At 39.4% G+C, this 24,239-nt stretch overlaps 1 protein-coding gene across 2 annotated transcripts in view; it reads left to right on the forward strand.

Annotated features, from left to right (window-relative positions):
• ADAMTSL1 (ADAMTS like 1) overlaps positions 1–24,239 on the forward strand; it is a 449,261-nt gene that overhangs the window by 247,845 nt on the left and 177,177 nt on the right. The window contains exon 1 of one of the 2 annotated variants that reach the window (XM_080372871.1): positions 1,574–11,219. The exons of the other annotated variant lie outside the window; for it this stretch is intronic. Within the exon in view, the coding sequence (XP_080228997.1) occupies positions 11,163–11,219 (57 nt within the window). The 5' untranslated portion in view covers positions 1,574–11,162. Of the gene's footprint in view, positions 1–1,573; positions 11,220–24,239 lie in introns of those variants that run through there. 2 annotated transcript variants of the gene reach the window in all.

Raw genomic sequence — 24,239 nt, forward strand, 5'->3', positions numbered from 1 at the left:
GTCAACTTTTTCGTTGAGGTGGATGTTTCTTTGGAAGGGCTGCCCCTAACTGTGAATATTAGTGGGACAGTGGAATTAATGACATACAGCTTGCTTCTCTGCCTGCATTTTAAGGACTCCAAGAAAAGACTGCCTGCCTGTTAATAGAAGCAAAGCTGTATTGGACAGAAAGGCCTTAGAAATGTAAAGCCTAAAGATTATAGATGGCACTGTAAATGTATTAAAGACACATAAAACTCCTGGTGTTATAGTCTTTGCTGCTAAGTGATACTACAAAACTACAGTCCTTTAACCTTGCCCATTGCTGTTGCACAGCAAATCTGAGCAGTTTTCCTCCTCTCACCAGATAGAAGTTTTTAGTTAGCATATATCTTTCTGAATGTCCAGCTACATAAAGGTTTTAGAGAGTTGAACCTTTGATGTACTTCATATAGATAAGGAAATATATATTATAATATATTAGGCATATAGTGCTGTATTTCTGTCAGTGTGAAAGTTATTTCATCTCTAGCTTCATCCAGTTTACCCTCATCAGCTTTTCAACTGGTAATGGCATCGCAGGAAGTCATTGATGAGCTGACAGTATTTTTGATGCAGTGACATGCCATTTTCTCTGTCTGTGTAGTGAAGGTCTGTGCTCATAAATGTTAAAGAATTACCAACAAAAGAAAGCAACTCCCCTCATTACTCACAGAGAAGACACAATGCAGACCTACAATACAAAATATCTGTTCTGCTTTATCCTTCACTGAACTTTGACAGAAGTCCATACATGTGTGGTCAAAGCCAGGAGGGGCAAGGAGAGAAGGCAGCAGTAACACATAGATGGGAAATGTAAATCTTTACATAGAAATGATGCTGTAAAACCATGGTAAGCAGTTAGGGTTGCCTAGGTAATCTGCTCCTGATTCATGATTTAGATACAGTTCTTTCTTACTACATCAAAACTTTTGGCCAAAGAGTGACTATTAGCCAATAGTTGTTATACTCTGTCACTGAACAAAGACATACTCCAGCACAAGAATATTTCTCATCAACTTCCATGTTGTTGTGCAGGCAAAGAAAATTACAGTGGTCAGAACAATTGTTAACATCAAAGATACATAAAGGCAAATTTTATGAATCAGGATTCTAATAAAAGAAAAAAGATAAAGTCAAAAATAGCTAACAAAGAAATAGCTCCATAAAAGTCTTTGTAAATTAAATGTAGAACAGATTATGCAGTGCATCATGAAGAAATAGTTTTTGGAAACACGTATGCATGAAATACAGCATCCGTTTCAGTGGATAAACTGCTTAAATAAGACAAACGGCACCTGGTAACAGATGAATTATAATGACGGTTCCAAGAGGTTTTTTTTTAAGATATGTGAAGATATTTTTGTACAGCTGTGACTTCAGGCAAGATGTTAGATGTTTCAAAAACAGACCAGTCTTCACAGACTGCCATTTGAAATGGCTAAAAAGACACTGTAAAAATCTTTCAGAGAGTCGAGAGTCTACGACATACAAAGATGATGGGACTATAAGCTTCTCTTGTACATATACAGGAAGTCCTAGATCAAGGCATGCGTGGTGCAACAAGATATCTGAAAACATTAAATTCTCATGAGAATTCATCAGGTAAATGGCCTCTGAAGTTAAAGCTCTGATTTCTAGTAGGCTGCAGAATTCCATCTTATGTGCTTTTCCCATGAAAAAATGTTGGTGCAGCAGGCTTTGAACCATTGAACATGTGAATAAGTGATGTTTCAAAATAATCCAGTCCTGAAATTCAGTTAAACAATTGTTCCCATATTTGCTGACAATGTTAGGGAAATCATTTGGCTTCTGACCCCTAGTAAGTCTAGTCAACCAACTCTGCTGTGCTTACCCATGCAGCATTATCTGCTGTCCTCAACATGTCCATTAATATGTTTTGATAATATATATAGACTAGTTTGATAAAACAGGCTGTGCATGGAGTTTAGGGGCAGATATTGAGTTCTTGTATGACTGAGGGGTTTAGTTTTTACTGGTTAAAGCTGGTGAGGTTTATTTTTGAATGCTCCTTACCCTTCATTACTTGGAAATTTGTGTCTACTGCAGTAGTTGATTTGATTGGAAAATCACATCATTCTCCTCTGAGGGGAATGTTTAATGTTCTTAGTCCAGACAGTTTTCTTCAGTTCCTTGGTGAGTATTTGTCACCCTTAGTGCTGTGATGATCTTTACCTTTGATTGCCACATGAAAGGATTTTATTTTTTAAATTCAGATTAAATGAGCACACACTGAATTACATGGTAAAAAAATTATAATGCAGATGATATTTCATACAAATTTAAGATTTTTCTCTAATTCTTATATTATTTAGTTCATAAAAGATCCTACTCAGTTCACTTTCAGTATTCCTGATTTTTTCCATAAATAAGAGAAGGATTAGGCTCCTAAGATTAAATCATGTAACCACATGCCTGGCTCAGTGCAAGCTACTCATATATTTACCAACCACAATTGTTCTTAAAATGTTATATAAAGAGCCTTGTCTGTAAAGATTCAAGTCCACGCATGGATTTGAATTTTGAGTTGCCAGCCATCGTGAATGCAAACTAGAGTCTCAGTAGATCCCACCAGGTGTAAACACAGGGGAAAAAATATTTCATTTTTTCACCTGTTTCTCTGATAGTGAGAATATTTCCTCTTAGCTCGAAAGAAGAATACTCTCTGTCTTGTTTCACTGCTTCCTGTATTTCTACCATTTTGAAACTGTTTAATCCATCAAGTAGAAATGGCTGCTCTTTGCATAGTGAGCTGCAGTGCTGAGAAATTTAATATGGAACATGATAGCCTACTAGTTATTAATATTATAGTTTCTTCCAGTATTTTACTGGTTGCTTATAAATACATTTTTGTTACAACATAATAGTGTATTCATGGTCATGGCTGTATACAGGTAGGAGTTGTTCACTTTTCTCAAATATTTGCAAGAAACATAAACAAAACCCATATGTTTCAAATATTTAACTGGATACCTTTTTCCACTTCCGTGCATGTGTTGCAGCCATTTGAGCCCTGTTCTGTTTCAAAAATTCTACCACTTATCCTCATGTTTTATGACATATTCTTTATCTAAATCTGTACTTAAAATGAGTTTCGTACTCTAAGATTTTTTTTCCTCAGCACTGACCTTCAATTATTCTCCATCTCTGTGATTGTCACACAAAGAATATCAATTCCAGCTTTCAAACAGATCATTAGGTGGTTTTGTGCTGTAATCCTTGTTGTTTGGCTGCGCTGTTAATTCATATTAACTTGGTGAACTTGGGGGTAAATACTTTGTGTCTTTTGTATGGAGTCCCTGTTGTGACTGAGTGGCTGTTCCTCCATATGGCATCTTCACTAGTGTTTCGATATCAAAACACTCATGCTAAGAAAGAAGGGTTTCTTCACTGCTTAAATACCTTGCTGGTTCAACATTTCAAAGTATGCTTTGTGATGTCCAGACATTGTCATTAATTGCTAGCACAAGAGATGGGCCAAAACCCAAAACCCTTGAATCCAACTCCTCTACTGCCTCCACACCCCTTGTCTTTTGGAAACTTTGGAAAGCTGAATCCAGACACAGAGCCAAGTATTGCAAATTGGCCAAACCCCAATCCCACCTCCCCCACCTTAGGGGTTTTCCAAATCCTGATCCAAAATGTATTTCCTAGTCTTCTATTCTTCCTCGTTTCTTTGTAAGATTCTTAAAACTTGCATATTCTTTCCTTGATGATGTTTTGGCAGTTTCACCTAATTACTTTTAGGTTTGCTCACAATGGTCTAAGCCTGCCTGTAGAATCTCAATATTGATAAGAAGAAAAGGAAAGTGGAATCAAATCCCATCTGCATTACAAAAGCTAAAGAGCAATTTAAAGGATTACCCTATGCTCTACTGCCATAGAATGAAAATGAGACAAAAGTCCCTTAAGTTAAGAGACCCAAAGAGGTTGAAAAGTGTGTGTGGTTTTTTCATTTGGTTTGGTTTTGTTTCTTCAGTAATGTAATTTATAACTCATAAAGCTCCAACCAACTTCCAGCTGGGCTGGTTTACAAAAGTATAGGCTCTGTTCTTGCACTATTCAAAAGGAGAATCATCAACCGCAAGTGTTGCTGTGTAATATCTCTAAAATCACAAGCCTGACAGCTCAAATTATGAGACTTTCAATAGCTGCATGCAAACCTGTTTGCATCTGCTGTTGGTATCCAAGCCTTTAAAGATCATGTTTTCTGGGATTTTTTTTTGCCGAAAGTGAGCTAGGAACATTTATGAAAAGTGTAACAACTCGTATATTGGCCTGACATCTGAAGCTGGGCCTGTGAGTTAAAAATCTAGTAATGACTATGAAACTGGTCATGGATTTGCAAACGTTGTCAGTATAGAACAGGTCTAAGTCCGTTGCAAGATCTGAATGTGTTCTGTAAGCTAATGGAATTGCTCTGCAGTTGACATCAATTTATTGACATACTGCTCGCAGTGTATTTCTTATTGCCATACTTAGTTAAATGAGATTTACTTTAGCAAGATTTCTTATGGAACAAACGACATATTGGTCCGTGTAGCCAAGGCTGCTAGTCTGCGTCTTCTGAAATCTTGTAAAATTCTGTGCTCTGTCAGTGACTTCAGGTAAAATCAAAGGCAAGTTAGTCAATCTCCCTGTATCTACATTGCCCTCTTTGTAAAACATTAAAAACTGTATTTCCTGTATTTTGTTGGCTGTTTACAGAGTATAGCTTGTAAACAACAGAGGAAGCTGAGATACAGTACTAGCTGAGAAGCAAGAGGCGTGGAAAGACTGGAGATAAATAAATTACACAGGCTTCTGAAAGTAGACTTGGAAAGAAGCATGCAGCAGTGCAAAAACTGGGGAAACAGTCTTCTGTGAGGAAAAGAATTGGAAGGTTCACTTTCCAGAAAGAGTTTGAGTGTCCCAGAGTCATGTGTGAGCCCACTCACAGACAGGCACTGGGACGACACTAAAACTAGAGTACATCTTAGTCTGCCCACAGGGAGCATGTCCAAAGATGAGGAGAGATATTAAGAGTATGTAACGGGCACCCTAGGACAGGAACAAGCCTGAGAGATAAAGTGTTGGAATAATGATGGATAGCTGCCTGTCTGTCTTGCCTGGGATTCTCTATCAAAATAGGAGGAGGAAGCAATGTTGCATCTAATGTTGCAGAATTCCCCAATTTTGCTGTTGCAATTCAGATCTCAGGCATTTCAATTTAAGATGTTGGGCTCATCTGCTAAATTACCACACCTTTCCGATGACAAAATGTGAATACAATGTTAAATTGTTGTGAAAGACACTGCAAAAGTCTATAAACTTTTAGATATTTTGGTGACATTTTGGTTTAGATTTTTCTGATGACAACAATGGAGGGCTGTTACTGAAGCACAACAGTTATCTTAATTCGTAAGGTAAAGGGTGACAGTCTAAGGTGGGAACGGGGAGGATGTCTTTGTAGCTCATTGCTTCAATAAGTGCAGTTAAATTTATAAAAAGAAACAGTTCTCACATATGCATTCACTCCATCTCTTCCCACAATTCCCACAGAGACAGCAACTGTTCAGCTTCAATTTTGAAAGCTCAGAATGTTTCATGTGAATGCATCTCATCAGTCTGATTTCTGTCCAGCTAAACAAAACTGATTAAGCAGTATTATCTACCATCTCTTTCTTGAGATTTCTCACATTAGATATAGAGGTTCAAGTGGATGCCAGAGAGGTTGCAGCACATGAGTTCTGAGGTGACATCATTGCACCCCAGTGCTTGTGGCAACGAGTCTCTCTTACAGGTCAAAGACTGGATGAGTCTAAAGGCTGAACTATCTATCTATTGTCCTGCTAGCAGTGAATGAGATATGCCTCAGAGCTATGTTGTTCCTGCTATTGAACATCTGAATTTTATCTCAAGTCAGAAGTTGAGGTAGAAGTTTTGTATGCATCAGAACTTTAACCTTTGATGAAAGTGGTTTCGTAATCACAGGTCATGTACACCTGGGTGAGCTTCATTTTGGCAGTCCACGATACTGCAGTCTTCATAACTTTCATTCTAGTTTCTTTCATATCTACTGGAGGCACACACACGTGTAAATGCTAATCCTATCTAAAGCTCCTTATAAAGCACTGGCTCCCTCCTGCTTCTCACTTTGCATATTTGCACAAGCTTCCAGGTTCCCAGAAATCAATCCAGGCTTATAAGAGAAAAAATACCTAAGAATAACTGTTAACTGAAAAAGTGAAAAGAAATTTAAAAATTGTGTTGCTACAGACCTGATGGCAAAAGAGAGGTCCAACCTTCAGGAAGAGACAGGTGGCTTCTGAGTGAAAATGGTATCATTCTCCCCAGGGAGATCAGCTCCAAAGTTGAGTTCACTCTTTCCTGCTATAAAGCATATTGATGTTAATGGTTTTCTTCTGCTTGCACGCGTGTTTTTCAAATTAAGTATTGTTAAATCTGTAGAGCTTAAAATACTGCTTCAGACACCCTCCTTTGCTTCTACTTCAATGTCATATAATCTGCCATAGGTGTACAGTGCTGATAAGCTGCACTGCTTCTCACAAACAGATGCAAACCAATTTAATTTAAATATCTGGCAGAGGTAAAGGAGAACTGCAACTAATGACCAGTTCAGTAAGTGGAAGGGGTAATTTTCAGGACATGGAGTACTTTGTATCAGTGCATTCACTCTCCCTGAAGACAGTGAAAGGGTTATGTTTGTAATATCAGCGTTTGGAGGTGACATATTTGCATGTGTATAAAGTGTTACTGAATGCAATAATCCTGGGCACACCAATCTCTAGTATCTATTTTGCAAATGATATTAAAGGACTCAGGACTTCATCTGTAGCATTACAATTTTGCTGAGAACAACCTTTGTCTCACTGGTGAAAGAAAGTGCTGGGCACAGTAGGCACAGCTATAACTCCTGCTGCGGGTAGAAGTGTCTTATTGCTCTGCATGCTTGCATTGAGGTGCATGGCAGAGACAGTTTGGAAATGAACAAGGCCTGAGATTTTGCACCTTTCAGACAGTGTTACCTTGTTTAGGGCATCTTCTTCTTCCTACTACAGGCTTTATTTTTCAGTATGTATGCAATGCAAAAAGAAATATCCCCCCCCGCAACTAGTGTTCCCTATCTAGAATGACCTTTCAGCGAGATAAATAAATGAACTCCATAAAAGGTAGATATATGCAGTATAACAAAACTCCAGGCATGAACAGCAGGATATGGCGATGTTCAGCTCCAGAACGCTTCCAGGCACTTCATGCCTTAAAGTAATTTTTCAGTAAAGCTTCGCTTCTTTTTCAGTTTTTTTTTTTATTTTTTCAGTTAGGGATAATTCAAATGAGCCTTTAGCTAGATGCAACACTGCTCTGTAGAAATTGGCAGATATTGGGCATGACTCCTCATTAGAGCTCTATGCAAGAATTTGAGTAGACCTTCCCTTTGGACTTGATTCATGTGAGTTTCCATTCCTTGAATTTCACTTTGATTTCTAGGTTCAAATATGTGCAGAAAACTGAAAGCCAAACTTTTGGAAGTATGACATTCATGTGGTTTCACGAAAAAAATATTGGGTTTGCATGAGTTTGTTGTGAAAAAAAGAATTAAGCTGTATTTTAGAATCTGGAGTGAATCTTAGATGTGCAACAAAATATCAGGAATGGTGAATTTCATACAACTCACAGTGCTATTGTGAATGTCTTGCTGCTCTGCTACCGATTAAACACATATCTTGAATAAACAGAGTCTTTATAGCTAAATCACCTTTTCAACATATCTGAACATTGCAGGCCGCATAATTTGGTAACATTACCACAAGATCTTTAACTCACTACAAGAAAGACATTGAGATACTGGAACATATCCAAAGAAGAGCAACAAAGCTGGTAAAGAGCCTAGGGAGCAACTCTTATAAGGAGCAGCTGAGGGAACTGGGGCTGTTTACTCCGGATTAAAGGAGGCTCACAAGAGACCTTGTCACTCTTTACAACTACCTAAAAAGAGGTTGCAATGAGGTGGGTGTCAGTCCCTTTTCCCAGGTAATAAATAATAGGATAAGAGGAAGTGGCATCAAGTTGTGCCGGGGGGGGTTGGGTTGGATATTAGGAAAAAAATTTCTTCACCGAAAGGGTTATCAAGCATTTGAACAGGCTGCCCAGGGAAGTGGTTGAGTGGCTGTCCTTGGTGGTATTTAAGACATATAGATTGTGGCACTTAGAGACATGGTTCAGTGGTGGCCTTGGCAATGTCAGGTTAGCAGTTGGAACTCGATGATCATAAAGATCTTTTCTAACCTAAATGATGCTATGATTCTATGCTTCTGTTCTATGATTCCTTCTCTCGTCATCATTCTCCACACAAGATGCCCATCAACTGCAATGGGATGTCCATGAGCAGAACAATGACAGGATACATGGAATCCAAGTATAATCCGGTTATTCCACTTTAGATGATTTAGTTGCTTATCGAGACCTTTGTACTGATAAGAACAATCTCTAAAACTTCCTTTTAAAGCACACATCTTCTAAAGTTGAACAAGAAATGTCCAAAATCAGGAATTCTAAAATGGGCTTATGTAGCATTAGTGCAATATATCCAGTTTAAAGTTGGGCTAAGAGATAGAAAGAAAAAAAAAAAGAAAAAAACAACCATATAGTTATGAAAATGTCCTTCTCAGTTGTTTCATGCATTGTAAGCTATGTAATTATAACTGCAGCAGTTTAGTTCTTAAAAATAAAGCAGTTATCATTTCATCTATTACATACTACAAATGTTGCTATTTACCATAAAAATCTGGCATTGAGAATTTCATGTACAGGAATTCCAGAAGCTATCTGTAAATACTTCTCCTATGATGCTAGTCTTCTTGAGTACAGGAGAAAACAGCAGCGGCCAAAAGATGTATGGAAAACATCCTGTTGTGCAACTCTCAGGTGTGTATTGCTGGTGAAGCAAAGGATTTATGGGTTTTCTGTGGTGGTGGTGGTGTTACTTACAAAACGTACACTAGAATTCTAGTAGATCTATATATTTAGTTTCCTGAGTTTTCAAGGGCAATATGAGAAGTTGTAAATTCTGCCATGATGTCATTCTGTGGTGATTTCCCCACTTCTGAGCCAGGGGATGATGCAAAGTGGTCCATTCTTCCCCTGTCCTCCAGGAAATGGTCTCTGAAGTTGCTGTGTGAGGGTATTTGGACACATAAAAGACTCACTGGTGTAGAGGAATCTTAGTAGCCATTTTAGCCCTTTTCTCACTGCTACGTTCAGTCCACCTCGCTGGTTTTACATTGCAGCCCCTTCCCACTGAATCTTTTCAGTCTTCCTGCCTGTTTCACTTCCCATCAAGCCCAAAGGTCCTCAACCAAGCTACTGCTGCCCAATGCAACATGAAGCCTGTTTCTCCCACTGTTCCTAATTACTTCCATTTCTTGTTCCAGATTTCCCTCTTCAGCTTAATTTCCCACACCCAGCTCTGTCTAATTTCTGTCTTTTCTATTTTGGCCTTCAGATGTCTTCAATGTTTATGTTTCTGCTACTGTTGTGCCAAGCCAGACCCTCTTCTTTGCTCCTATCTGACTTCTCAACATCTGTAACTCTTTTTTTGCCCTCTCAGTTCCTTCTCTCTTGCAAACTCTGTATCATTGTCCATCTGCTAGTCCAGCTTTTCCTCCAGCCTGTTTTTCATTTCTACTGATGTGCAGTTTTCCTAAACAGTCTGTTGTCTACACTTGCTCCTTTTTCCTTTCTGTCCCCAGTCCTGGTGCCTTTGGCAGTTTCCCTTTTCCACTGCTAGCTTCTGATTTTAGTCGCTTTTAAGGCTCATTGCTAGCATACTGCTATCCACCCCTAACACACATGTACCTTGCTTTTCTCCTTTATTGTCTGAGCTTACCAAGGTACCACAGCGAAGAGCTTAGGGAAGACGGGGTTTTCTACATGTTCATCTGAATGTAGCATGCCATGCAACATTGTAATACTGTGATTGCAAGAGATGTATAGCTCAGCCCCATGCAGGAGAATGCCTTCTGCATTGAGAAAGAGTTCTTGGATCCAGTTTGCACTTTCTACTGCAGAAAATAAGAGACAGGCAAAAAAACCCCAAACAAACAAACAAAAACCCACAAACAAACAAACAAACAAAAAACAAAAACCCACCAAAAAAAAAAAAACCAACAAAAAAAAAACCACACTGAACACTGGAGACTTCAGGCAATGCAAGAGCATAGGCATAGGCATGCAAACTGGATGAACCCTGAACAGAGTGAGAGCAGTGATTTGAAACTTCTGTCAACTTAATACTTACAAGTCAGAGTTCCCAGCTTTCCTGAGGAACTCTTGCCTTTCTGTGCAAAATTCTTCCTCCCGTATGCTCACTTTCCTTCTAATGCAGAATAGGATATTTTTTAAATTCCCCCCAAAGAGAAAAGTAGTGACAGAAAGACAGTCACACTGCTAGAAACACTCCTGCTTTGCAGTTTGGGAGCAGAGTCAGACTCCTTTATCGCTGAACAAATGGTGTAAAAGGGTTCCAAGAGAGCATTTTTCTGTAGAGAATACAAGGCTTTACTGAAATGTACATTCTCCCTGGAGGATTTCAGCATTTTCCAATTGGTGCCTTTCATGGCATGTGTTATGTATTGACACAGATTAAGTTTCCCTCCTGTCTGGAACAATGCACACTCAGGAGGAGAGCTACTGACCTAGCAATAAGCGTGAACAGTTCATGGCAAGTGGTGGAGCAGAGCTCCTGGAGGACGGCTAGCTGAAGGCAGAGCGCTCCCTTCAGCTGTGCCATTCCAATTCTCTCCTCCTCCTTCTCCTCCTCCTCCTTTCTCTTTTTTCCCTTCCCCTCCGTCTTTCACTGTTACACTTTCCCTAGACCCCTTGGCTTTGTTGAGCTGCATGTCTGACTAGCAGGAGGGGATTGGCTGCCTGCCGGCTCAGGGAGCGCTTCCCGCAGCTCACCCCAACCCACCCACCCACGCCTGGGTCAGGAAATGTGAGCAGAGCTGATGGAGGCGGAGAAGCGGGGCTGAAGGTTTGCACCAGCGCTGGATGTGACAGCAGGCAGCTGAGAGCTTCGCAGCTTGCGCAGTGTCCAACCCAGGTCCGGCACAGACCTGACCATGGAGGGCTGCCACTGGACAATTGCTGGCACCCTGCTTCTGGTTTCCCTCATCCTGGTAAATGCCATTTCTTTCCTGCAAATACGTGTAGCTTGTAGCTGATACTGTATCTATGTGTATATATGCGGGTGGGTGTGCTTTTAAGATTGCAGTTACGAGTTTGTTTTGAACAAATTATATAAATCTTACCCTCTGTAAAGTATTAAAGGCTTGGAGCCGTGATATTGTGGATTGCTGCAGGTAGGACCAAGAAGCTGATATTGGCATCACTTCTATAAACTTAGAGAGCAATGACCTGTGAATGGTGATTTAACTGCTTGATATTTAGAGAAGAGCTGTTTCTCCCCACACTGTAATGTACCTGAAATGCTCTTCCTTCCTAAAACAAACCAACAAAAAAAACCCCAAGCCCACAAACAAAGAAAAAAACCCACAGAACAGAAAAAATGTTTTTCAATTGCGCACATGCACAGAAACCAGGCACTGAACTTTTTCCTACAGCCAGTTTAAATAAGCTTTCATTACTGCTGTAACTCATTATTGAGACAAGTTTATACCAACTTTTGTAAGATATGTTATGTGATATCTGGTATACTTCAGGGCTGTAAAGCTGATTGTTACTGTATGACTTCCCCTGATTATCTTGATAGGATGCTCTACAGCTGAGTGCCATAACTCTGCTGTTTGGTTGAGATTAAATATTCCATTTTGACTCCTACTTGATTTTATAAGCTGTATGTTTGCTATCAGAAAACCTGCAATAAGATTATTATTGTGCACGCACTTTTGATACCATAGTCTTGGCATACACGTCTGTTTTCTGAATATTTGACTTAATGAAGTTATTCAAATAGCAAAGAACTTACAGAAATATATGAACTTCATAGCAGCTTGTGTCTTCTTATTTATCTGTATAACTTATTTATTAAATATATCTTATTTATCTGTATAATCTATGGTAATAATTATGAATTAATCTTAACACATTTTTAGTAACCACAAGGGGACCTAAACAGTAGGATAATTCTATTCAAAATACTTACTAAAAATAATTCTATGATTAAAAAAAAACACCTTTTGGATATATAATCAGTAAATACTAATTAATCACTAGAAATAAGAATGCTATCTGGACCAATCTAAAAGTCTTATTTTGTTTAAAGGGCTACTTTCCATCTAAAATACTGCATTCACACAAAATGGCATAAAGTCAGCACAGATTTGCTTTCATTTATAAAAATGAGAAGTTTATAACCTGATGACTGTAATATATTATGATCCAATCCTGCAGTACTAATTTAGGGAAGATCAACAGGAGATATGACTCAACAAGACTGTGTAAGGACTGTAGGATTTGGCCCCGTGTTAAGCTCATACTCATAACATTTGTACTTTACTCTGCTGCCTGTGAATTAAGTTCTCAGTCCCTAATTCATAAAAATAAATAGTGCATTCTGCTGCCAACTATTATGCATTATATTCCATATATACTAGTTTATATTTGTATAACTTACCCTGCCTCAAGAGATTTCCTCTCCACCTCCCATCAAATCTCTTTGTGCCTTAAGAATAGTGATGTGAAGCAAGCTTAACTTTCTTTTTTGAATCAGGCTATTCTTTTGCTCCTTCCACACTCGAGAAAATCTCTCACTTGCTTTCAGCAGGAGATTAGGTAAACATGCAAGGATTTGACCTATAGCTTGGATAGAGATAGAGGTAAGTTGTAGGGTACCTTGGGTATACATGTTACTGGTGTAGTTTATTGCAGCATGAGTTCACACAGGGCATGGTAGGAAGTTCATGGATGTTTCTGAGGGGAAAAAAAAAAAAAAAAGAGATGTTGGATAAGGCCCATGACCTGGCTATTAACCTCCTAAGTATCAGCCTTCGGTCAAGTAGGTGGAATCTGTTTGAAAGCTGTGACAATCAGCATTTGGATATGTATGTTCCACCTTGTATCCCTTTAAAACTCCTGTCGCCCACACTGAGCAGCCTGTGGTCATGTCGCACTCTTGGTAACATCAGCAGAAGTTCACAGTTGTAACTAGGTAACAAATACTTACAGGATTACTCTTACAATAATTTATCACATGTTCCTATATTTTCATTAAGAGGCTGGGAAGCAAGGTAGCACCTAAAGTCTATGTTGGGCATCCCTGCCTCAGTAAAGAGGTTGTGTAGCCCAGACACATGCACAGCCTGTGTGCACATGATACTAAGGGGATGGACAAGCCCACAGGCAGTATCAGCAATAACCTCTCCTGCTCCCCTCGTTAGTCTGCAGGTATAGTTGGCTCCAGGGTAGGCCACCTGGAGCGGTGAAACAGTGAGTGTAGCTCACTACGCCATTAGGGTTCTTAAACTTCTTCAGAATAAATTGTAATCATTTTCAGTTGAGTGGTGTTTAAGTAACGTCTGTGGGGTCAGCAGTTTATGTGTTAACTGCCCTAAAACTTGCTCCATACTCAGACATCCAGTTTCCCTGGCATAAATGGGAGTTAGATACTTTCATAGATACTTTTGAGAATCTGAGACGTAACATTAGACGCCTGTCTTGAAAAAATAATATCAGACTGGAAGTAACTTGAAAAGACAGTTTCTCTCTTTTCAGACTAAGACCAGCTATTTGGGGAATTTTGCTCATTGATTTGTGAACTTTTGCATGCTAAGGAAATATTAGCACACCATTTTTTAAGAGAAACAAAAGAAAGCAGGCATTCTGTTCTGGAGATTTCCCTTTGTATTGGTTTAAAAATAAAAGCCTAACACGAGAAAATCATAGTTGTCTAGCTCAAAAGAAATGTGGCCAAAACCATAACCAGCCATGTGTTCATCCAAACTTGGAAGTCAAATCATGTCAGAAGGGCATTTAATCACATTTGCATTTGTTATTTACATCTTTTCAGCAGCTTTTTTTAGCTCTCTTTCTTGCTGTTGTGGTCCTTACAGAAGTGACACTAGGAATTGTAATAAAGTACATGTGTTTTTCTGCAGGATTTCTTTCTTTTGCTGTGCTAATTTGTGCATGGAAAATAGTCAAATACAATAGTCAGTTCCTTCCAGGCTCTTTGGCATTACATTCTCCTATTATCTAACTAGGCCTGTCTTGGATGATCACATGCACAATTAGCCAGTAGAATGAATATAATGTTTCTTGTTTACATCTAAATATACAAAGCTTGACAGTTTTTCCTTTCATGTGTAGATAGGTCTACCTGCTGTTGTATGTCTGCTCCTCTCTTTCTACAATTGTAGCTGTATAGGGAATGATTTTTCCAGTACAGTGTCCAAACTGCACACACATATTTTCATGCATAGTCATGTATATGTGCAGCCTGGCATTTGATCACATCAGTTGAGTAAGGATGCACTGAAATACGGAGTTCAGCTATACAAAGCTAAGGTTTGTTCACATGACAGTGTGCAAAATTTCTCACCATTGTGGTTTGCAGCCAGTGCTGCTGTAGTCCAAATGCCTCATGTCTATACAACAAAAAAATTTCTTATGTGAAGGTCTAAATGCTGCTAAGTGTATATATATACTCACCACTTTCTTCCTGCATCCCTCTGAAATTTTGTTTTTGCACTTATTTTATTAACCTCTTCCTTCAGAGATTTCTTGAAGTGTATCGTTTATTTGCTCTTTTTCTACCAAGAGCAGACTTGCATGAGCTGAACTAAAGTTGTTGATGGAATTTTTTTCTTTTGGACTTTAGTGAATGAGAATCAGTACTTAGTGTAGGCTGTTGAGACTCCTTCACCAGTGTCCATAAAGTTAAACATATTTTGTTTTAATGACTTCTGATTTAGGTCTGATAAAAGAATAATTAAAAAAAAAACTATGAAACTGAACATGTGGAGAGGCTGAAGATTGGAATATGGTCACCTGTAGTCATGGATCTGTCAGATGGACAAACTCATATGCTCAGAAGGTTCATGAGTTAATGTAAAGTCTGAGTAGTCCACATGCCCAGACAAATAGTTCTTTAGAAGAGGGGTATCAATCTCTGTATGACTGAATTTTCACTGAAGCAAACAAAAACTGAATCCCTTGTAACTGTGTTGTTATCCATCCAGCTATAACTTCATGTTTTCTGTTACAGTGTTGTCTTGTCAAATCTGCAGACAGCACTGTTATTTGTATTGCTTTTCATCTCTGTTTTCTTAAGTTTGTAAGGAAAGTCAGTTCTCTATGATCAAAAATTACCTGGGAAAAAAAAGGGAAATTGCAGTCTATTGCAAGACAGGCATGTGTTCTCTCATATAAGAAAGGAAAGCAGAATATCATCCTTACAGAAACAATCAGAAAGCTGAAGGCAGTGAAAAACCAGTGAAAACACATCAACCACTAGATGCTATGGTATCATGATGGGGAACAGGAGAAACAGAAAGAAATTACTTGTTCCAGTCCAAGCCAAGGACATTTATGAAAAAAGTCTTCTTATGTGATGGACAGCAATCAATTGAAAGCTGGCATGAAACGTGGAATTCCACTAGAATATCATACTCTGATATGAACCACTTCTTCCTAACTGGTGTATAGGAATGGCTAACTTCTGATTTTGGCATCTCTGTCTTTTCATATCAACAGATGGACAGTAGGCTTGTCTTAACAGGTTGGCTGACAAGCTTTGGATATTCAAGGTCTTATATCATCCACTAGCATGAACATAAATCTATGTTCAGGCAAAATGGGGGAAGTAAGCAAGAGGTACACATTTCATGGAGTGGTAGAAAATCTTCTCTAGGTCCTTAACCTTGTGCAGTGTTGAACACAGATCAATAATGGTCAATGCTTAGTGCAATCTGATCATTTAGATGTCCTTCTATCTCAGGGAATGTAAAACATTTCACTACAGGTCTGAGATTTGCTATTATGCATGCTAAAACTCACTGTACATGTTCAGACCTATTTTTTTAACCAGTCAAAATTTTTCTGTATGCAAAAGGAACAAAGACAGAGGGTTGTCCATTGGGCGTTAAAGATACTAGAAAGATTTAAAAGTTGGCATCATGGTTTTAAATATGCCATTCTCAAATTTGTCATTTGTCTTTCAAGATAATTGTATGCAGTATCTTACCTGTTGAAGGCTCAACGCTATCTGTTGAAGGCTCTCCCACAATTGGATATGTTCATCACCATTTACAGGTTTTGCCCTTCTTTTTGGAAATGGCAAATACCATTCTTAGAATACTAACTTTTAACAAAAATATAATGATTCATAAGCATGCTATTAGCTGAGATTTGAGAGCAAGCTTCTCATCTATATAAATCAGTTTGCCTCTGTTAACTGCAATAGTTATGTTGAATTCCACATTCTTAGACTTTGTACTGAAGTTTTTTCATTGAATAACTGTTTATATTTTGAGTTTTTAAATGTAGTATTTATATGTCATGCACAGAAGCAATTAAAATACCTCCAAAAAGCACTGGTCATTAGTATCTTCTTGTGAAATCTCTGAATGGCTAATTTATTGTATTTTCAACAGAACACCTTTTCTGGGTGTTATGCATGTGTCATGGCCTGAATCTGAGTGTGCACGTTGAACGCTACTGTAGGCCAGGACTTTCTCTGGGCTTCATTGACAGTGAGATGTTATCACATCAAAGATTACCAACTCCAGGTGCACTTCCAGCTTTTTTCTTTTTTTTTTCATTTCACATATGAGCATTTTTTTTCCTTTTGCTGCCAGAACGCAACTTTTCCAAATTTCTTAAAAAAGTACCTAAAGTTGTGGTGAAATTGGAAGGCAATATAGACAGGTGACTGGGGGAGGGAAAGCAGTGTGTGTATTTGTGAGTTTTAATCTGTTTTCAAGGCAAGCATATGTAGAAATCTTAATAGTTTTGCCACCTGTGAATTATTTGGACACTGCTTATAGGAGCAGTCCTTCTTCTAATTATGTAGAAAAAAAAATTGGTATGTTCACTGGTTCTACAGTACACTAATTTTCACATTGTTTCCATTTTCATCCTCACTGCCTTTATGGAATTTCTTCCAAAGCTTCAACCCTTTAGAGGTTGCCCTGGGATTTCTGGTTTTCAGGGACTTCTTGTAGAGCAAGTTCAGCAGGGAGGGTGTCAGGGCGGAGGGAAGGGGGTGTGTGATAATGTAAGACATCCTGAAATAAATTCCAAGAGTGCTCAAGAAATGAGACAGGAAATTATATGCAACTTATAATAAATTCAAACTGTCCCATAAAATAAATATAACTCATTTTGTTTTTGTATGAATGTACTGTAGGGGTGTTGAATTTCCCCTTCTAGCATTGTTGGATATAATCTCAGTCCCTGTTTGAAGTTTGCTAGTGTATTGTTCAGATCCTGCGCTGTATCAACAGACCCAGAAATGAAAGGGAATAAAGGAAACAATAAGGTCTCCTACTGTTCTTGTGCTGGCATCAGCTTGGCGGATTATTTATTTAGTTACTTACTTACTGGCTTATTTAAATCCCCATATTTCTTTCAGCCTGGACTGTTAAAAGCATCTGTTGTTGAGGGCAAATATAACTGCCCTTAACAAGCCCAGGGCTGTCTTTTCTTTTTTTATTATTTTGGTATGTGGATGGATTATGATTGTAAATGTGTTTTGGATATGACATTTTCATAGTTCCTGTAACTTTTAAAAAGAGTTGGGGATTTTCAAGTTACTGTAGTATTGCCAATATATTCCTTAAAGGTTTAGCCAGGGCCACATTTTAAAGATGAAAGATCTGAATTAGCTAAAGGGGAGAAGGAAGTAATTCAATGGAAATCTCTGGAATTAAAAACTTGAGCTGCCACAGCCTGAATTGTAAGACTCTACTTTGCCAATCCAAACTTCAGCAGTCTCATCATTCTCTGATGGGCTCAGCTGGTGCTGGTGAGCACCAGGGCAAGCAGGGGTGCATTATCACATCTTACCAGAACCGAAGACTGGCATAAAGAGAAAGGCATACCCTTCCCTGTGCAGCATACTGGCTCCAAAGTGTGGATATGTCTTTCCTTTTATTTGGTGACAGCAATGGAAACATAAATATTTTCATCCTGCGTGATATTAGAGGGCAGCATGAGAATAGCAGCAGCTTGTATCCTGACAGTGGTTTGTTCCTTCCAACTTTCTAATTCAATGTAAAATAATTACAAATAATCTGGTACTCCTAGAAAACTCCCCCACCTTGGTACTGCAAACACTCCACAATTGAGTGTATTTTCCTTTAAAGAAACACATTCATTAATTTGAGATCAATTACTCTGTGATTAAGAGGGGAATAAATATGTTAGATAAACTCTGAAGTTTATAGTTAATTCCTAAGGGTCCAATGAGCATTTTTTTTCCTGTCTTCCCTTTATTTTTTGGTATGACATGGGATCTTGAGCTTTCTCCATTATTTATTTATTTATTTACTTCTGCCTCTTTCCTTCCTCTCCCTTTCTTTCTTCCTTCCTTCCTCCCTCGCTCTCTTCCCTGCTTTCTTTCTCTTTCCCTCCCATTTATTTATATAAATATCACCCTTTCAGTTTTCCTGCCTCCACCAAGGCTTAACGTTTCAACCCTTTATACGGTTCCTTGATGTTAAAATAAACACATACATAGGTCCATGAGGTAACCAAGGGAGATGGCAGACCATCAGAAGAATAAGATGCTTCATTTATTTTGAATAAACCTCATAGCTGTGAATGTTTATCTGAAATCACACAAATCTTTGGGGAGCTCTCCTCCCTTCTCTGAAATGCCTCCTGTCAGGACAGTGCCATCTTCCTGTTGCAACCTATGGCACCTTGTCTTAATGCTCTGACCATCTCCAAAGGAGACTGAGCCATCCCAGGACTGACAAGCCCATTAAAACCTATGCTGATGTGACAGGTTCTTCTAGCTCAGACTTTCAGAACTGGAGTTTCTACATCCAGTCCACGTGGGGTTTGGTGCACTAAGAGGACTCATTATTAGACATTGTGACCTGTACAGAGTTAGGCTGGGTGAATATATGAAGCTTAAGGTCAATTTAGTAAAGAAAGGTAAAATGGCTAACATACACTTCAGTGTATTACCCTGCTCTTTGGGGGAGACAGTGGTTAACTTCTGGAGGTGGGAGTGTCAGCTGTATGTTGGCCATTTTTTCCTGAAGCTGACGAAGACAGCCCAGCCAGCACACAGTTTTCACTTAGAAAACACTTGGCATGCAAATGACCTTGTGACAGATACCAATTTTACTTTTCTGCCCTTTCTTTTCAGTGTGTCTCTGCGTGCTCTTTCCCTGCCCCCAGTTCTCCTATGTGGAAGGCAAACCCAAAGTCCTCGAGTGCAAGATGCACTTTTGAACCCATGCTGTTGGGTGGGTTCTGAATTCCGGAAAGTGATTTCAGCCATCCTCCATCCGAACCAGTCCTAGCCTTAAAAACCCTTCTGAGTCAATAAGGCGACAAGTCTGAGGCTGAGCCAGCTTGGACCTGCTCTGCATTGAATCACCCATGCCTGTTATTTACACCAGCATGGTAGGATTTAAGTACAACAGGGTGTAGTAACTTAGGTCTGTGAGAGCAAGAAAGAAAGCACTTGTATTCATATCACTCTCCTGGTGTATATTTTCATATGGGTAAGTGGAGTGAGAGATAGGACTGATCTGAGTTTTATAAGGCACTGTTATAAAATGTTACAGGGAGTGCAGCATGCAGTGTGTTGAAGTGATGTGGTGTCAGCTCCATCCTCTGCCAGCAACCCCCACCCCCAGCTGGCTGCTGCCCTTTTAGGAGAAGAAATGAGCTCACATTTGGCATATTTCTCCTGGGATCCAACTTCCAGTCCAGGTTTGGGGATTGCTGTTTAGCTCCTAAAGTCCTGAGATGTCTGTTTATCATTTCTTTGCTGTTTTGTTGCAGATTGGAAGCGGTGTACTCCCTATTATAAGTTTAAAAGACTGCATACATATAGCTCTGTGACTTGCTTCAGGGCAGGAAGAACCTCATGGGACTGTGGGGACAGCACTGGCAATTCTTTTATCCTTCAGAGACCACTTGATGTGTGGAGCTAATGACTGTCAGAGGGTGCAAACATGTACAAAACTGAGACCACGGACATTCTTTTTTCAGGATGACAGATTTCAGTGTGACGCCTTGTCCCTATTACTTGTTCAATAACCATATCGGGTCATATATGGCTAGGAAGGGATGAAGGGTTATTTCCCCAACATTGAACCTTTGCTTTCCTGTGCAAAAGGAAACAATGTCATAATTTCCTTTTGTCTGTTCCCCTAGTAGTAAGCATAATTATGCTGTTAAGAGTAAAAGAAGACAAAAAGGAACACCGTGTTGAAAAGAACTAACACAGCAAATTTTTACTTATGTCCCTGGGAACTGAGCTAGCTCTATGCCTATCAGGTGTCTTCCTTTAGGGTAAAGAAAAATTGTCTACCTATTGCTCTTCCCCTTGCCTGCATTCACAGAAGCAGAATAAGCACTGAAAAACTGCATGAGGAAGGATCTCAGTGAGATTTCCTCTTCTCTCCTTCTCATCAAGGTGTCTTCCCCTGTTTATTCCAAGTGATGGATGATTTTGATCCTGAAGAAAGAGTAAATTAAAAACTACCCAGAAGGAGATTTGGAGGTTTTTGTTTATTCCTTTTTAAGAGACTGGAATGAAAAAATAAATCCTGGCACATTTATTGGCACTAGCGAAGTCTGAAGCATAAAGTAATTACACAAAGTACAGTATATACCCTCACACGTGCATGCTCCTGTGCCAGGGCCTTCCTTAGGGTGTGGAGTCACTCAGATCAAGTGTTCCCTGTGCCAGGGGTTTTCCATAGGAAATACTCTCCTGATCCCCTTGCAGGCCTTTTGCTTGGTCTTGCAAGCACAAAGGAGACAACAATTCCTCAGTTAATTTCCCAGACTGTGGAAACCTGGGGCAAGTGGGGTGATACTGTTCAGCTCACTGCCCCACACCCAGCAGGAGGGAGCTGCTGCCCTCCAGGAAGCAGAGAAGCCAGTGTACAAGGTGTAGCCACTTCCAGCTCAGTATGTCTGATGCTTATTGCAGCTACTTTTCTTTCCAGGTTGTTTGCCAGAGAAAACACTAGCAGTAGTTTGAACAGTTCTGTAGGCATCCTTTTGATTTGGCCATATGGAACAGCACGTAGTTATCCCATGATTATCATGGGAGCAATTGCAACTGTCTGTCGTTGCTCAGCATCTCAGATGCAGTAAAGAGTTCTGTCAGCTTGGGCAGAAGGGCATTTTCTTTTCATCTTCTTTTAAGTTCTGTAAGACCAGAACTCCCATTACCTTGGTAAGAATGGAAGGTGGGCAAGTTTTTCTGGCTTGTGGGGTCGTTCTGGAGGGTGACTGGGTGGCAGGTCTGGTGGCTGAAGTCCTCTCTTCATCTTTACATGGGATACAGTTAGGATAATGGGAAGACAAACTATCTACCACACCAGATAAACAGTGTTCATCCACCCTGACCCTGAAGCAGACCCCTTGGGGAAAGAAAATAGGTCAGCATTCATTCCATCAAGTCCTTGGATGTATTGCTATAGCTGGCTTGGGGACCTGTGCTTTCATGAGGTGCATGAGATGGGAAGATATCTGCTTGGAGCTGAAGGATGGCTGTTGTCATGGGGAATCCTAGTGCTTCCAGGAAATTATACTCCTCACAAGGATGAGGCTTACTTTAATAGCCCTTTCTTCAGTATGGTACAGTTATTCTGGAAGAGTGGATGTACCTCCATCGTATAGTACTGTTTAAAATGATGTGCAGCTCTTGCCTAGATACATTAAACATGGGGTTTGTGCATTGCAAACTGGATGTGTCAGAATATTTTACTTAGGATGTTTCCAAGATAATAGCTCTGAAAAGTTTCAACAGCTAGTCAGGAATGTCTAGCATGTTAACATTTTGTTTGACAGTAATTATCAATATTAATTCAACTGGCTGTGATTTTGCTCTGCCTTGCCTTCCTTCGAAAGCCAGTTTTCCAAGCAGTTTCCCGTCTGAGCTGTAATCCAGCTGTTAACTTGGATAGAATGCAATAAAGATACACAACATTGTGCAACTGAAATCTTATAAACCATTTATTTACATTGGTTGAAGATTTGAACAATACATTTTGAAACTTAGGTGTCTTAAAAAGAGATGAGGTCACAGGCCTTGTCTCCTGCTGTTAGGCACCTAAGTGCTGAGAGTCATTTCTTCCTGGTTCACTACAGACAGCACTGCAGTACTGTGTGAAGTATGTATTTGACCCCAGTGACAAAATAACATCAAAGGATCCTCAAGGATTACTCAAAGAGGGAGAATGTATGGCTTGGCAACAATTCGTATAGGGATGCGCTTGGACATATCTGAAAAGGGAGAGCAGAAAGACCATATCATAGGGAAAAACACTGGTTTTCTGTCTCTAATACCATTTTCACGGTAGCAAAAGACAGGTTTAGGCAATGGCCTCAGAGCAGCCTTGCATATTGTCACTGACAGTTCATCATACCCCTAAACAGTGCGGATATGATAAGAACCAGATGATTTAAATTTCTTAACCAAACTCAGCAGTGCATATCATCTGGGAAATAACTGTGGCTTAAAGTCTGTATCAGTGCCTTAGTCCAACAAGAGGTTAACTGCATTTTCCACTATCTATATTACTGTTCAACATAGGGAGCACACTGGGTACTTGAAAAATATCTTTAGCCACATTTCACTGAACAAGGAGGCAGACTTGATCTCTTGGAAACCAAGGAGCAATTAAACTACATGGTCTTCATTTATAAGCATTCATTTGTGTGACACTGACAAATAGTTGGATTGTGTAGGGATAGCTCAGTTCCAACCAAAATTTTAAATTCAATCCCAGTATGTGACTAAGAATTATTTTCTTAAGGCTGAACTCCTTTTATAGGTCTCAGGGTATGAACAGCAGTCTTCGTACTTTTCATGTTTCTCCCTTTGTGCACACACACACGTGTATACACATGCTCTTAAAAGAAACACAGTTCTGTCATCAGGGATGCAGCTCCTGGATGGTCAGGCAGCTGTTGTGATTTAAGGATGTGTGACACTTGTGGGTTTTACATACTACTCCAGATAGTTTATTCCTGTGTAGTGTGTGTTGGTGGAGAAGGTAGGAAAGACCTGTTACTCATCTTAGTCTCAATAAAACATGAATGCCTGACAACTCTTTAATAAATTCAGAAATTACTGTTAAATACTGAAGCTGGATTTTTTCTAAGAATAAAACTGGGTACCTAGCTCTTTTAATTTTACTTGATTACGTCAGATTACTTTTGTTTATATTGTAAGAAGTCCTTTGTTAGCTCATAGTTTAAAGACTTTTTTTCTTTTGTAAGCATCTTCACCCAAGTGCCCTATCCACCAGAAGTGGTTTCATTTTGTACATGTGATCCTTCTTGCTTTCTTGTCCAAAAGCACAAGGTGATCCTTTTCTTTCTCATCAGAGAACTCTTTGGGAGTCCTGTCTGTTTCCTCTGGAGCTGGTGTGTAGGGTGGTAGCTGTGGGATCACCCTCAGGTTAACTGTGTCTTAGGGAAATGAGGGATGAAGAAAGAGCTGATTTTGATTAGGGTTAGCAGACTTATTGGTTTTATGTACGTCATTAATAAGCAAATTGCTTGCAGGTGACACATCTGCCACTGGTGCTGTAGATGTCAGGACATCATGAATTTTGTGTGGACAAAGCAGTGAGTGTTTCCTGGGAAGCTCAGATTGAGATTCACCTAAAAGGGACAGAAAGGGGAAGGAAGCTTTTTGGATTCTGATCCTATGACTCCATGATACGAGCAGCAGGGCAAGCCTTGATGACTGTCTGCATTTTGTCTTCTTTGGCATACACTGGTATTTAGAGAAGCACCAACCTAGGTTGCTTTTGGCAGAGATAAAAGACTTTTTCTAAGAGGGGAATGTTACTTAAAAGAAGCTTGAAGTGGTGGCAGCTTTACTCCTTGCAGGTTTAAAGGCATGTACACACACACACTCCCACCACCTTTGCTTTTTTCTTTTTTTTTACCCCCGTTCTTTTTTTTCATTATTTTTATTTTTTGTGTTTACTCTTCATGGCAGGAACTTTAGGGCTTTAAAGGAGTGCTGT

This window comes from Falco punctatus, assembly GCF_963210335.1.
Source record: "Falco punctatus genome assembly, chromosome: Z".
NCBI lineage: Eukaryota > Metazoa > Chordata > Aves > Falconiformes > Falconidae > Falco > Falco punctatus.